General features: G+C 40.7%; 1 protein-coding gene across 1 annotated transcript in view; it reads left to right on the top strand.

The window, feature by feature from the left end:
* pitpnbl (phosphatidylinositol transfer protein, beta, like) overlaps nt 1–2,777 on the top strand; it is a 28,954-nt gene extending 26,177 nt beyond the window's left edge. Inside the window, exon 11 of the mRNA XM_060901832.1 lies at nt 1,819–2,777. Within this exon, the coding sequence (XP_060757815.1) occupies nt 1,819–1,866 (48 nt within the window). The 3' untranslated portion in view covers nt 1,867–2,777. The remainder of the gene's footprint in view (nt 1–1,818) is intronic.
* Nucleotides 2,778–14,956: the final 12,179 nt, after the last annotated feature.

The following is a 14,956-nucleotide window of genomic DNA, read 5'->3' on the forward strand; positions in this document are numbered from 1 at the left end:
CTCCGGAGCGACTTATAGTCCGAAAAATACGGTATTAGGTTTGTAAAGCTACACTCACGAGCGATTTGTAGAGAACATACCTCTGGCTGTAGATTTAAATGAGAACAGCATGTTCACAGATAACAAGCACAAGCATGCAGAAGTGTTTTAAAATTATGCTCCCTCATCTGATAAGTTTGACTCCAGTGAAATTTTTTTTTTTTTTGGATGAAATCGACTCTGATGCTGCTGTTCATCAGCCAATAGGAGACAGTCCAGGCAAGGTTTCAGTGATTCACACTGATGTTTGTCAGCTCGCATGCAGAGCGGTGTGATCCAATGCTAAAAATCTTTAAGGCAGCTTAAAGTGAGACTCAACCCAGCACACTTGGGCTGTATCCAAATCTATTTGGTTATAGCACAAAATCAGTCACTAACTTAAACACGCCCATGACACATCAGCGACATACAGCGATGGTTTTCTAACAAATATGAACACAGCTCAAGTTCTTTGTGTGTGTATTTTTTTATATATAATATATAAAAATAAATAAAATATTTCTACATTCACTGGATATGAGGACTCGTGCGCTCTGATAGCCTAGTAGTAGCCAATCAACTCGTATCCCATGAGTAGAGAAAAATAAAATGGCAGTGCATGTTGTTGAACCAACCGAGGATGAAATAAAAACTTTACTTGAAAACAAAACCCCAAAAAAATACAAAAAGAATCCAACAAAATATGGAATAAAAGTATTTGATGGTAAGAATGTTTGTTTGTTTGTTTGTTTGTTTGTTTTTTTTCCCCCATTTTTTGAGAATTATTACTGTAGCTTTTTTTTTTCCACAAATTGCTCCTGTCATTTTGCCGGTTTGTTTACATCTCATCTCATTATCTGTAGCCGCTTTATCCTGTTCTACAGGGTCGCAGGCAAGCTGGAGCCTATCCCAGCTGACTACGGGTGAAAGGCGGGGTACACCCTGGACAAGTCGCCAGGTCATCACAGGGCTGACACATAGACACAGACAACCATTCACACTCACATTCACACCTACGGTCAATTTAGAGTCACCAGTTAACCTAACCTGCATGTCTTTGGACTGTGGGGGAAACCGGAGCACCCGGAGGAAACCCACGCGGACACGGGGAGAACATGCAAACTCCGCACAGAAAGGCCCTTGCCGGCCACGGGGCTCGAACCCGGACCTTCTTGCTGTGAGGCGACAGCGCTAACCACTACACCACCGTGCCTCCTGGTTTGTTTACATTCTAAGCAGAAATTATTTTGTCTGACATTTTGTATAAAGTTTTTATTTATCGAATTTGCTAAAAATGCTGTTTCTCAAAATCCAGTGAATGTGGATAGAATAAAACAATTATTCCACTCAGTCTCATCGTACATGGTTTATAGCCAACTTGGAGCTAAGCGCCTCGTCCACTATCAGCTCATGTACAACTCGATTTCACGGAATAACTGTTTATAATATAGAAGTAAAATGAGTGTGTGTTGGGGGGGATATTACACAGCTGCAAGAAGAACTTCATATTTTCAGTATGATGATGATGATGATAATCAGAATATTATTTGTGAACGTGTCTATATAATAAAAAGAATAATATTCTTTTTATTATATAGACACGTTCACAAAAAAAAAGCTACCCAAATTTATCAAAACAATTCATCAGTTTCCAGATTTTTAGGAAAATTTTACTCAATGTCCCAGATGTAGTTCATATGAAAAACCATAAGTGGTGTATTTCCCAATAAAACACTTGTATCTATATAATGTGTATTTATTTATTTATATTATATATATTTAAAAATGTATCCTTTACAGATGCGTAACCAGGGATCGGTGAGAGGAATGAAAGCAGGAGATGACTAGAGCAAGAACGAGCGAGGAATGGAAAGAAACCCAGGGCTACTTTTAATTTTACCTCCTTCAGTCCTCACATGGCCGATCACAGTGTGCCACTTCACCAAGCCCTTTTGAACAGAAAACTGTCATCTTTTACCCAGGAAGTGTCCGTTATCTTGTGTGAGAGCGTACGTGCGTGCACGTGTGTGTAAAAATGTGTGTGCGCATTTGTGCCGGTGCGGTTTGCCTTACATGACCTCATCATTTGCTGCCAAATTCTTTTGGATTTTACTTCAAATGTGTTTAATAATGTCAGCAGTTCTTTTTATAATTAAGTATTATAACTGTTCTACAATTTTAAAAACTTTTTTTTTTTTGCTTATTTTGCAACCATCTGCTTTATACGGAGCGTGCCAGTGGGGTCCTAAGGGCCAATCAAGTTTTACAAAGACGGTTTGGAGGTGAATTTCACTAAACTTGTACAACTAAGTAATTTACTTCTTATTACAATTAAATTTTAATTCTGTCTGTAAAATTTTCAACGGGAAATTAATAATGTACACTACAAGAAAAGGGCATGTGTAATAAACCAATACACAAGTCATTGAAACAAAATGTGTGCATAATGCTTGTTTTCCTTATATGAAACTCAAAGCACGATGGACAGAGATTCTGTTAGATTTTTTTTTTCTCTTATTTTTTTCATTGGATTCTTCTCTGCAGTGAAGGTTTGAGTTATTGTGTGTGTCCTCGTTGCTGAGTGAGAGGAGCTGTTTGTAGATGAGACTCTTTTTAACCTGAAGAATCTTTCCGACTTTTGACTGACATGTGGCATGCCGAGCCTCGCCACTTGGCTGAGGCAAATCCCATCTTTTGGAGCTGAGTCTGATTTACAATAATGTAACAACAAAAATAAAAACCAACATCATTGACTGTAATTCATCGGCTGTCTGTCTTTAGACTCGTCTGTCATCTCATCTCATCATATTTTGAAATGTGTACAAAAAGGTGACAAATTAAAGGAGAAACTGGCTCGGTTATGATGTGGGGTTGTTTTGGGCGTGAACTTTCCCCACTGCAAATCTCATCTCATTATCTCTAGCCGCTTTATCCTTCTACAGGGTTGCAGGCAAGCTGGAGCCTATCCCAGCTGACTACGGGCGAAAGGCGGGGTACACCCTGGACAAGTCGCCAGGTCATCACAGGGCTGACACATAGACACAGACAACCATTCACACTCACATTCACACCTACGCTCAATTTTAGAGTCACCAGTTAACCTAACCTGCATGTCTTTGGACTGTGGGGGAAACCGGAGCACCCGGAGGAAACCCACGCGGACACGGGGAGAACATGCAAACTCCACACAGAAAGGCCCTCGCCGGACCCGGGGCTCGAACCCAGGACCTTCTTGCTGTGAGGCGACAGCGCTAACCACTACACCACCGTGCCGCCCCCCACTGCAAATCAACAGCTTTTCTGACTGGTCAAGTTTTTTTCAGATCATGAAACATTTCTGTCGTGATAGGAGTGAGATTTTTCATCACTCTCGGCACACGTCACCTTTAATTTGTCACCTATAATCAAACGAATACAGATCAAGAGCTACAGACATCAAGATGGAGAACAAATGTTGGTCTTATGATGTTGATAGTGTCAGAGAAGCTGGTTTGAGTATTTCGGCAACTGTTGATCCACGGAGATCTCCTGGCTCGGGTTTACACAAAATACTGTGGGGAGGAGCAACATCCAGTGAGTGGTAGATGCTTTTCTTCTCACCATGGTTGTAATGAGTGGTTATTTGAGTTACTCGAGTCTTCCTGTCAGCTCAAACCAGTCTGGTCATTCTGCTCTGACATCTCTGATCAACAAGGCTCTCCTGCCTGTGGAACTGCATCACGCTGGATGTTTTTTGGTTTCTGCACCATTCTGTATAAACTCTAGAGACGGTTGTGTGTGACAATACCATCAGCAGTTTGTGAAATACTCAAGCTACCCAGGGTACCAACACCCACTCTACAGTCAAGGTGTGTGTGTGTAATTTTATATTTATATATACCCACTCACTGTCCACTTCATTAGGAATGCCTGTACACCTAATTTATGCTGTTATCCAATCAGCCAATCATGTAGCAGCAGCACAATTCAAAAAAATAAAAATGCACATACAGGTCAAGAGCTTCAATTAATGTTAACATCAGAAAGAAATTGTGATATCTGTGACTTTGATCATGGCATGGATTGAGGAATATTTCTTAAAGCTAAACGGCCTTTCGATTTCATAAAATCAGTGAAATTTAGTTCCTTCTGAAATTTGGTCATTGTGATATACGTTTATTTCTGTAATATCTCACAAAATATCAGGCCATTCTGTGGCTGGGAAGTTATTTAATTTGAGGGGATTCCTGAGCAAATAATGTGCATGAAATCGCTCACTTTACGCAGTCAAGCAGACAGAGGAAGTCCATGTGCGCATGCGCAGGTTTACTTTCTTCTTCTTTTGCGTTTTACGGCAGCTGGCATCCACAGTGTTGCATTACTGTGATCTACAGGTTTACCTTTGACCGTGCACTGACAGTTGCATCATTCTGTCGCTAAACAAACAGCTGATCACACCGAGGTGCTCGCTGACCACCGATATTTATTAGTTTGGTCCTGCGTTTCCTTTCCTTCGTATATAACATAACATCTTTTCTTCACGCTTTCTGTTACTGGACGTGAGTGTGCGAATGAAACATGAAAGACCGACTACAGTGTAGTCGGTCTTTCATGTTTCATTCGCACACTCACGTCCTCCATTTTTCTCTCCTGTTTCAAATTTGTATCCCACAATGCCTTGCACGAACAGGGAAAGCCCACCACTTGATGCATGATGTAGTATCTTGAATTGGGTCATGGTGAAGCAGGAGAAAATAGCGGAGGATTTAGGGCCATGTGGCCCTAAATTCATTAATTTTTCTCATCTCATCTCATCTCATTATCTCTAGCCGCTTTATCCTTCTACAGGGTCGCAGGCAAGCTGGAGCCTATCCCAGCTGACTACGGGCGAAAGGCGGGGTACACCCTGGACAAGTCGCCAGGTCATCACAGGGCTGACACATAGACACAGACAACCATTCACACTCACATTCACACCTACGGTCAATTTAGAGTCACCAGTTAACCTAACCTGCATGCCTTTGGACTGTGGGGGAAACCGGAGCACCCGGAGGAAACCCACGCGGACACGGGGAGAACATGCAAACACCGCACAGAAAGGCCCTCGCCGGCCCCGGGGCTCGAACCCAGGACCTTCTTGCTGTGAGGCAACAGCGCTAACCACTACACCACCGTGCCGCCCCCTACAGTAACTCAAAAAATATGCTTTACAACCACGGTAAGCAGAAAAGCATTCTTGAACCCACATTGAACCTTGAAGTGTATGGGCTACAACAGGAGAAGTTCCACCCGTCAGCCTCGAACAATAATCTGAGGCCATCATAGACACAGACTCACCAAAACTGGACAGTTGAAGACTGCAAAAAGACCAGGTTATTATCTCTAGCCGCTTTATCCTTCTACAGGGTCACAGGCAAGCTGGAGCCTATCCCAGCTGACTACGGGCGAAAGGCGGGGTGCCTTTCGCCCGTAGTCAGCTGGGATAGGCTCCAGCTTGCCTGTGACCCTGTAGAAGGATAAAGCGGCTAGAGATAATGAGATGAGATGAGTTACTGTAGGCTTCCTGTCAGCTCAAAACAGTCTGGTCATCCTCCCCGATATCTCTTATCAACAAGGTGTGTTAGCCTTTTTACACCATTCTGTGCAGAAAGAGACTGAAGTGTGTGAAAATTCCAGGAGTTTCTGAAATACTCAAACCAGATCACATTTTTCCCCTCCATTCTGATGTTTGATGTGAATTGTAAATGAAGATCTTGACCTGTATCTGCATGATTTTATGCATTGTACCGCTGTCACATGATTGGCTGACTGGATAACTGCACAACTGGGCACATTTGTACAGCTGTTCATGTTAGAGTGACCAGTGAATGCGTGTATGTGAACAGTTTTGCAAGGCTCTGTGTGGGTGTTTATATAAAGTCCGAATTATTGCGGCCCAAGCGCCTCTGAGATAGACTGAGCCGAAGTGAAAAAAGCGTAGAGTGGTCTGACAAGTCCATATTTTGAATTGTTTTTGGGAATCATGGACGTTGTATCCTCAAGCCTAAGGAGGAAAAGGACCATCCAGGTTGTTACCAGCACAAAGTTCCAAAGCCAACATCTGTGATGGTATGGGTGTGTTGATGCCCATGGAAGGGGTAACTTGCACATCTATGTACAGACAGGTTTTGAAGCAATATATGCTGCCATCCAGACGACATCTTTTTCAGGGACATCCCTGCTTATTCCAGTAAGACAATGCCGATTCATATTCTATATGTTTTACAACAGCGTGGCTTTGTAGTAAAAGAGTGTGGGAGCTAAACTGGCCTGCCTGCCTTCCACTGAAAATGTGTGGTGCATTTTAAAGCACAAAATATGACAATGGAGACCCTGGACTATTGAACAAATGAAGCTGTATATCAAGCAAGAATGGAAAAGAATTTCACTTTCAAAATTTCAACAATTAGTGTTCTCAGTTCCCAAGCACTTCGTGAATGCTGTTAAAAGAAAAGGTGATGCAACACATGCTCCTGTCCCCAGTTCTTTGGAACATATTGCAGGCATCAAATTGAGAATGAGTCTATATTTAAAAAAAAAAAAAGGTTCAGTTTTAACATTAAATATCTTGTCCTTGTATTGTATTCAATTGAATATACAGTGCCTTGCAAAAATATTCATTCCCCTTGGTGTTTGTCCTGTTTTGTTGCATTACAAGCTGGAATTAAAATGGATTGGGGGGGGTTAGCACCGTTTGATTTACACAACATGCCTACCACTTTAAAGGTGCACATTGTTTTTTTTTTTTATTGTGACACAAACAATAATTAAGATGAAAAAACAGAAATCTGGAATGTGCATAAGTATCCCCCCCCCCCCCCCCCCAAAAAAAAGTCAATATTTTATAGAGCCACCTTTTGCTACAATTACAGCTGCAAGTCTCTTGGGGTATGTCTCTATTAGCTTAGCACATCTAGCCACTGGGATTTTTGCCCATTTCTCAAGGCAAAACTGCTCCAGCTCCTTCAAGTTAGATGGGTTACGTTGGTGTACAGCAATCTTCAAGTTATGCCACAGATTCTCAATTGGATTGAGGTCTGGGCTTTGACGAGGCCATTCCAAGACATTTAAATGTTTCCCTTTAAACCATTCCAGTGTAGCTTTAGTAGTATGTTTAGGGTCATTGTCCTGCTAGACTGTGAACCTTCGTCCCAGTCTCAAACCTCTGGCCGACTCAAACAGGTTTTCCTCCAGAATTGCCCTGTATTTAGTGCCATCCATCTTTCCTTCAGTCCTGACCAGCTTTCCTGTCCCTGCAGATGAAAAACATCCCCACAGCATGATGCTGCCACCACCATGCTTCACTGTAGGAATGGTGTTCTCAGGGTGTTGGGTTTGCGCCACACATGGCATTTCCTATGATGGCCAAAAATTAAAATTTTTGTCTCATTTGACCAGAGAATCTTCTTCCATGTGTTTGGGGAGTCTGCCACAAGCTGTTGGGCAAACTCCAAACGTGATTTTTTTTTTTTTAAGCAATGACATTTTTTTCTGGCCACTCTTCCATAAAACCCTGCTCTGTGGAGTGTACATCTTAAAGTGGTCCTATGGACAGATACTCCCATCTCCACTGTGGATCTTTGCAGCTCCTTCAGTGTTATCTTTGGTGTCTTTGTTGCATCTCTGATTAATGCCCTCCTTGCCCGGTCTGTGAGTTTTGACGAGCGGCCTTCTTTTGTCAGGTTTGTAGTGGTGCCATATTCTTTCCATTTTGCTATAATGGATTTAATGGTGCTCCCTGGGATATTCAAAGTTTGGGATATTTTTTATAACCCAACCCTGATCTATACTTCTTCACAACTTTGTCTCTGACCTGTTTAGAGGCTCCTTGGTTTTCATGTTGCTTGCTTAGTAGTGTAGCAGAGTCGGGGTCCTTCCAGAACAGGTTGATTTATACAGACATCATGTGACAGATCATGTGACACTTTGCGCACAGGTGGATCTTAATCAACTAATTATGTGACTTATGAAGTGAATTGGTTGGACCAGCTCTTATTCAGGGGTTTCATAAGAAAGGGGGTGAATACCTATGCACACTCCAGATTTGGTTTTTTTTTCATCTTAATTATTGTTTGTGTCGCAATAAAAAAACAACAATGTGCACCTTTAAAATTGTAGGCATGTTGTGTAAATCAAATGGTGCTAACCCTCCAAAAATCCATTTTAATTCCAGCTTGTAATGCAACAAAACAGGACAAACACCAAGGAGGATGAATACTTTTGCAAGGCACTGTAGGTCATAAAGAATTTGCAAATCATTATATTCTGTTTTTATTTACATTTTACTAAGAGCATTAGTGAGGTCAGGTACACAGTTAGTTTTCCAGTCCATTCCAAAGGTGTTCAGTGGGGTTGAGGTCAGGGTTCTGTGCAGAACACTCACGTTCTTCTGCACCAACCATGTCTTCATGGAGCTCAATTTGTGCATGGGACATTGTTATTGTCATGCATGAACAGGTTTGAGCCTCTTAGTTCCATTTGGGGGAAACTGTAAAACTACAGCATACAAATACATATACAATTGTGTGCTTCCAACTTTGTGGGAACAGTTTGGGCAGGAACCCTGCATATGGGTGTGTGGTCAGATGTCCTCATACTTTTGGACGTATAGTGTAGCTAAAAGACTGGAGAGCTGAATCTAAACGTTTGGAGAACCAAAGCATTTACTAGCCTAAAAAAAAAAAAAAACACAACAATTGCTGGATCCATATTCAGGTTTTAATGTAGTCCATGTTTACTCTGTAATATATATTTTAGAATTATGCACCGAAACATAAAACTTTGTTTTCTGATTTAAAATGTATTTTACATGAAAACACATTGACCAGTTAAACAGAATGACTGACTACTGATTCAAAAGGCATGTAGGCTGGTGACCAGAAACGTTTTCTGCCTCCAGCCTGTTTAACTAATTTCCTGAATAATGTAAATGGGAATCTCAGTCTATCTATCAATCTCTGAGTCTCACCACTGACCTCTGACCTGAACTCCTGACATCAACTACTGTCCCAGTGGCTTCACATGCTTTCTGAAACACAACGGGATTTGTTAAAATTACAGGTTTATCCTAATCCGTGCAAATAATTAAAGGGTACACAGCCGTCAGCCACCAGTTTAGATTTATCTACCGCAGGAGTAATTCATTCGGTGGAAGGGAGTGGGTGCTTAATCGCTCCGAATTAGGATAAATCCTCTAACTCAATATAGAATGTTCTATGTTATTAAGAAGACGTTACATTGGAACTGTCACAGATATCCCTTCCAGTAGGTTTTTATGATTATTAGGGGCTTTTATTTGTTTGTTTATTTATTTTCTCAGGATCTTCTGGTCTTGGGTGGGACAGTAGTGTAGTGGTTAGCGCTGTCGTCTCACAGCAAGAAGGTCCGGTTCGAGCCCTGTGGCCGATGAGGGCCTTTCTGTGCGGAGTTTGCATGTTCTCCCCGTGTCCGCATGGGTTTCCTCCGGGTGCTCCGGTTTTCCCCACAGTCCAAAGACATGCAGGTTAGGTTAACTGGTGACTCTAAATTGACCGTAGGTGTGAATGTGAGTGTGAATGGTTGTCTGTGTCTGTCAGCCCTGTGATGACCTGGCGACTTGTCCAGGGTGTACCCCGCCTTTCACCCGTAGTCAGCTGGGATAGGCTCCAGCTTGCCTGCGACCCTGTAGAACAGGATAAAGCAGCTAGAGATGATGAGATGAGATGAGATCTTCTGGTCTTGTAGTCTGATTACAGAGATTTAGTTCATCCTGGTCTGAATCAGGATAAATCCTCTAACTTAATACAGAATGTTCAACGTTATTAGGAGATGTTACATTGAAACTGTCACAGATATCCCTTCCAGTGGATTTTCATGATTATTAGGGCTTTTTATTTGTTTTTTGTTTTTTTTTGTCTTTTTTTCTCAGGATCTTCTGGTCTTGCAGTCTGATTATAGAGATTTACAGTAGTTCATCCCAGTTATCTAATATTTAATCCACATTTCATTAAAAGAACATTCAATGGAAAAAAATCTGTTTCCTTCTCAAGTGTATAAGCTTTGTAGAATATAAAAAGCCAGATTTGGGTGAATGTGAAGAAAGACAAATTACAAATCTGGTATGTAGCTACTATATGGCACTGACTTAAAAACACCCAACTAGCAGCAGCAATCACGGCGCACGCATTGATGAAATAAAACATTGTTTGCATAGTCTTTGAATAGAAATGCAACTTTGATTCTTTACAAGAGAAATACAGTATATAATATACTGATAAAAAAAAGTCTTAGTCAAGTTATAAAACTCACTTTTATATAAACTTATTTATATAACGCAAAAATGGTTAGCTGAGCACAGAAGCAAGCTTCTGCCATGGCCATGTCAGTCCTCTGAACTGAACCCCGCTGAAAACCTGAAGAGGAGAGAGCACAAGAGAGAGCCTCGGACCCTGGATGATCTTTAGAGATTGCGTAAAGAGGAATGGATTCAGATGTCCTGCTCTATATCTCCAACCTTATCAAAATGTTATAGGAGAAACTCAGTGCTGTTTTACTGGCAAAGGGAGGCTGTACAAAGTATTAAATTCAGGGGTGCCAATAATTGTGGCACATGTGATTTTTGTTGAAAATTATTATTTCTTGATGAGGGATTTTTTTTCCGTGAATAAATCTATTCCAAGTAAAGATCCTATATGGACAGTCGAAAGTCGCACTTGGAAGACGGCTCTGGACGCTTACGGTAATACATTTATGCCTGAGGACGACAGTTGACTTGCTAACTTTAGGACTGCAGTTGTCATGAACAGTTTTGCACTCAAGTTTCCATCAATGAACAGTTTATAACTTCAACAAAACAGACTTCATGTTAAACTGTAATGAATCTCCTGGTTTCACTTTGTGACTCTGTAGGACACTCTTATACTGTAGAAGCGAGTTATTTATAATCACACTATCTGTTGTTGCCCAGATAAGGATGGGTTCCCTTTTGAGTCTGGTTCCTCTCGAGGTTTCTTCCTCATGTCGTCTGAGGGAGTTTTTCCTTGCCACCGTCGCCACAGGCTGCTCATCGGGGATAGATTAGGGATAAAATTAGCTCATGTTTAAAGCCTTAAATTTCTGTAAAGCTGCTTTGCGACAATATCTATTGTTAAAAGCGCTATACAAATAAACTTGACTTGGATTTTTTTCCTCTTTTTTTTCAGTGTGAGATTAAGCTACTTCAAAAAAGGTGGATTTTTTTTCTCACCCTAATCTTACTCATCTTTACAAGGGGGCCAATAATTGTGCAGGGTACTGTACATACACGCAATCTAATTTGACATTTAACCATAATTTCAGCGAGAAACAGAGAGATTTGAGTATGTTTAAAGTCTTACAATGTTCTTCCCTCTCAGAAAGACGCAAGCTGGGCCCAGACACACACCTGACTCCTCCTGGCCCCGAGACAGCGAGTGTGTGGACATGTACACTACCGTTCGAAAGTTTGGGGTCACCCAGACAATTTTGTGTTTTCCATGAAAAGTCACACTTTTATTTACCACCATAAGTTGTAAAATGAATAGAAAATATAGTCAAGACATTTTTCTGGCCATTTTGAGCATTTAATCGACCCCACAAATGTGATGCTCCAGAAACTCAATCTGCTCAAAGGAAGGTCAGTTTTATAGCTTCTCTAAAGAGCTCAACTGTTTTCAGCTGTGCTAACATGATTGTACAAGGGTTTTCTAATCATCCATTAGCCTTCTGAGGCAATGAGCAAACACATTGTGCCATTAGAACACTGGAGTGAGAGTTGCTGGAAATGGGCCTCTATACACCTATGGACATATTGCACCAAAAACCAGACATTTGCAGCTAGAATAGTCATTTACCACATTAGCAATGTATAGAGTGGATTTCTAATTAGTTTAAAGTGATCTTCATTGAAAAGAACAGTGCTTTTCTTTCAAAAATAAGGACATTTCAAAGTGACCCCAAACTTTTGAACAGTGGTGTATAGCTTTGTTTCCATATGGATTCTGTATGATTACAAATACAAATTGGCTAGCAATCTTCTGCACAAAGAAACAACAAATAACCTCTTTTAAAGAAATCTAACTACAGATTTATCATGAGGTGCTAATATATCATGAGGTATTAATTATGAAAATAAAGCTTTCTTTCATTTACATAAACTCTTCATAGTGTCAAGAATTAAATGCCTTATATGTCGACTTCAAAGAAAGATGCTAGAAGATTTCACACTTATTTATAAAAAAAATGTAGCTGACATTAGTTATATTTAAAGAAACACTTCCAAATAAAATAAACTTCATAATTTTGTGAAATAGAGCGGCAGCTACAGTTATCGACACCGTAACAATCTTTTGGCTGTTGCAAAAGTAGAAAAGACTTTCAATATGTAAATTGTACATGAATAGTTACTTAAACTTCCACTGGAAAAAAACGAGTTGATTCCCGATTACTTAGTGTATCAGATCACATGACACTGTTCCACGATTATCGACACCGTTCTACAATTATCAACACCCAGATGATTATTTATAAAAAATAATCAGTATGAAGTTAACAAAACATAGTTTTTATTTAAAATTTCTTTTACATAGACTTATATTTGGTACAAAATATCTTTTATATAAATATATCAATGTCGGTGCTTACGTAAATGAGGAAGTAATTCTAATGCTTGTAAACAAACGAACTGATAATGTTGAACCTGCGTCAGAAAATCTTTTTGTTCCACTTTCTAAGTATTTTCGTGGATCACATTTTGTTAATCATTCTTTGTTGTTTGTATTAATTTCTAGCTCTGTAGTTTACCAATAAATATCAACAGGCAATTGGCATTGTAACCGCATGAACATCCAGGTCAAAGGTCGATATTTTAAAATTGAAATTTTAAATTTATATCTAAAAATATAAAATCTCATCTCATCTCATCTCATTATCTCTAGCCGCTTTATCCTTCTACAGGGTCGCAGGCAAGCTGGAGCCTATCCCAGCTGACTACGGGCGAAAGGCGGGGTACACCCTGGACAAGTCGCCAGGTCATCACAGGGCTGACACATAGACACAGACAACCATTCACACTCACACCTACGGTCAATTTAGAGTCACCAGTTAACCTAACCTGCATGTCTTTGGACTGTGGGGGAAACCGGAGCACCCGGAGGAAACCCACGCGGACACGGGGAGAACATGCAAACTCCACACAGAAAGGCCCTCGCCGGCCACGGGGCTCGAACCCAGGACCTTCTTGCTGTGAGGCGACAGCGCTAACCACTACACCACCGTGCCGCCAAAAATATAAAATGTCTATTGATATTGTAATATGTGGTAGATATTTACAACAAACTGAAAAAAAATTCTGAATGGAATAGAAAAATCTGAATATTTCAAGCATGTCATTTTTTATATGCTAGGAAGTAATAGGATGGGCGGCACGGTGGTGTAGTGGTTAGCGTTGTCGCCTCACAGCAAGAAGGTTCCGGGTTCGAGCCCCGGGGCCGGCGAGGGCCTTTCTGTGCAGAGTTTGCATGTTTTCCCCGTGTCCGCGTGGGTTTCCTCCGGGTGCTCCGGTTTCCCCCACAGTCCAAAGACATGCAGGTTAGGTTAACTGGTGACTCTAAATTGACCGTAGGTGTGAATGTGAGTGTGAATGGTTGTCTGTGTCTATGTGTCAGCCCTGTGATGACCTGGCGACTTGTCCAGGGTGTACCCCGCCTTTCGCCCGTAGTCAGCTGGGATAGGCTCCAGCTTGCCTGCGACCCTGTAGAAGGATAAAGCGGCTAGAGATAATGAGATGAGATGAGTAATAGGATTCCAAATACTCTATAAACATTCCATTCTGTTATGAATCAGAAAAAAAATTATTATAAAATCACAGCACTTTTATTATTTTTTTTTTAAAGTACTTCATCTACTTCAACAATGTTACACAAAGATCGATCCATAACAGTTGTAAATGTCACTTAGTTCCACAGGGTGTCGATAATGGTGGACACCGGTGAAAGTGATCACTATTATCGGCACCTCACGTGACTTCTCAAACTTGCGTTGAGATACAAAATGGCGACTGTCAAATGAAAGACTAAGAAACAAAGTAGGTTTCGACAAGGAGATCATGAAATGTCGGTGAATTTGAGAAGTAAAAACATGTCTGTGATCTTTCCACCATGCTTACCTGCAATGATAACGTCCAGGTTTTCCTCAAATTGCTGATCGTGCTGAAAAAAAAAATTCCATCTCAGGGAACGAGCTGTGTCATCAGACGACAAGATCAAAGGGCGAGGGGGCGGGGTCTTCCGGTTGATTAATTAACCAATAATAACTGTTGTAACTGAAACTCACCTTTGTAAAATTGTTTTTTTATTGGTAAATCTGAAAAGGTGTCGATAATTAAGGCCTGTCGATAACTGTAGCCGCCGCACTAGTATAATCTTTGTAAAGTTGCCAAAGATGGAATCAGAATTTCTTTTGGAAACCTGTCACTCACTTGTCAATTCAAAATCTCACTATACCAGAGATGAATTCTCCCATTTATTGTTTTGCTAGAACTTTGTTGAACAGCAAATGATCAGACGTTGATCTCTGTCTGTATGCTAGCAATAAATGATCAAAGAGAGAAAGAAAGAGGGAAAAGTGGAAGAGAGAGAGAAAGAAATCTGATTGGGCATAGGACAGATGAGGCAGGATTCTGGGACTGTGATGGATTTTGTTTGGTGTAGACCAGACTATGATACATACAGTGTGTCACATCTAAGAGGTAAAAATGCAATCTATTCTAATTTCTTTTATTTTCCTCATCTCATATTTACTTTATATAAGGACACAATATTTTAAAAATACCATTCGACAAATATTCGTGTGTCAAACAGTTATTCCATGAAATCGAGTCGTACATGAGCTGATAGTCGACGAGGCACGGAACGCCGAGTCGGCT

Source organism: Neoarius graeffei, chromosome 20, assembly GCF_027579695.1.
Source record: "Neoarius graeffei isolate fNeoGra1 chromosome 20, fNeoGra1.pri, whole genome shotgun sequence".
Taxonomy (NCBI): Eukaryota; Metazoa; Chordata; class Actinopteri; order Siluriformes; family Ariidae; genus Neoarius; species Neoarius graeffei.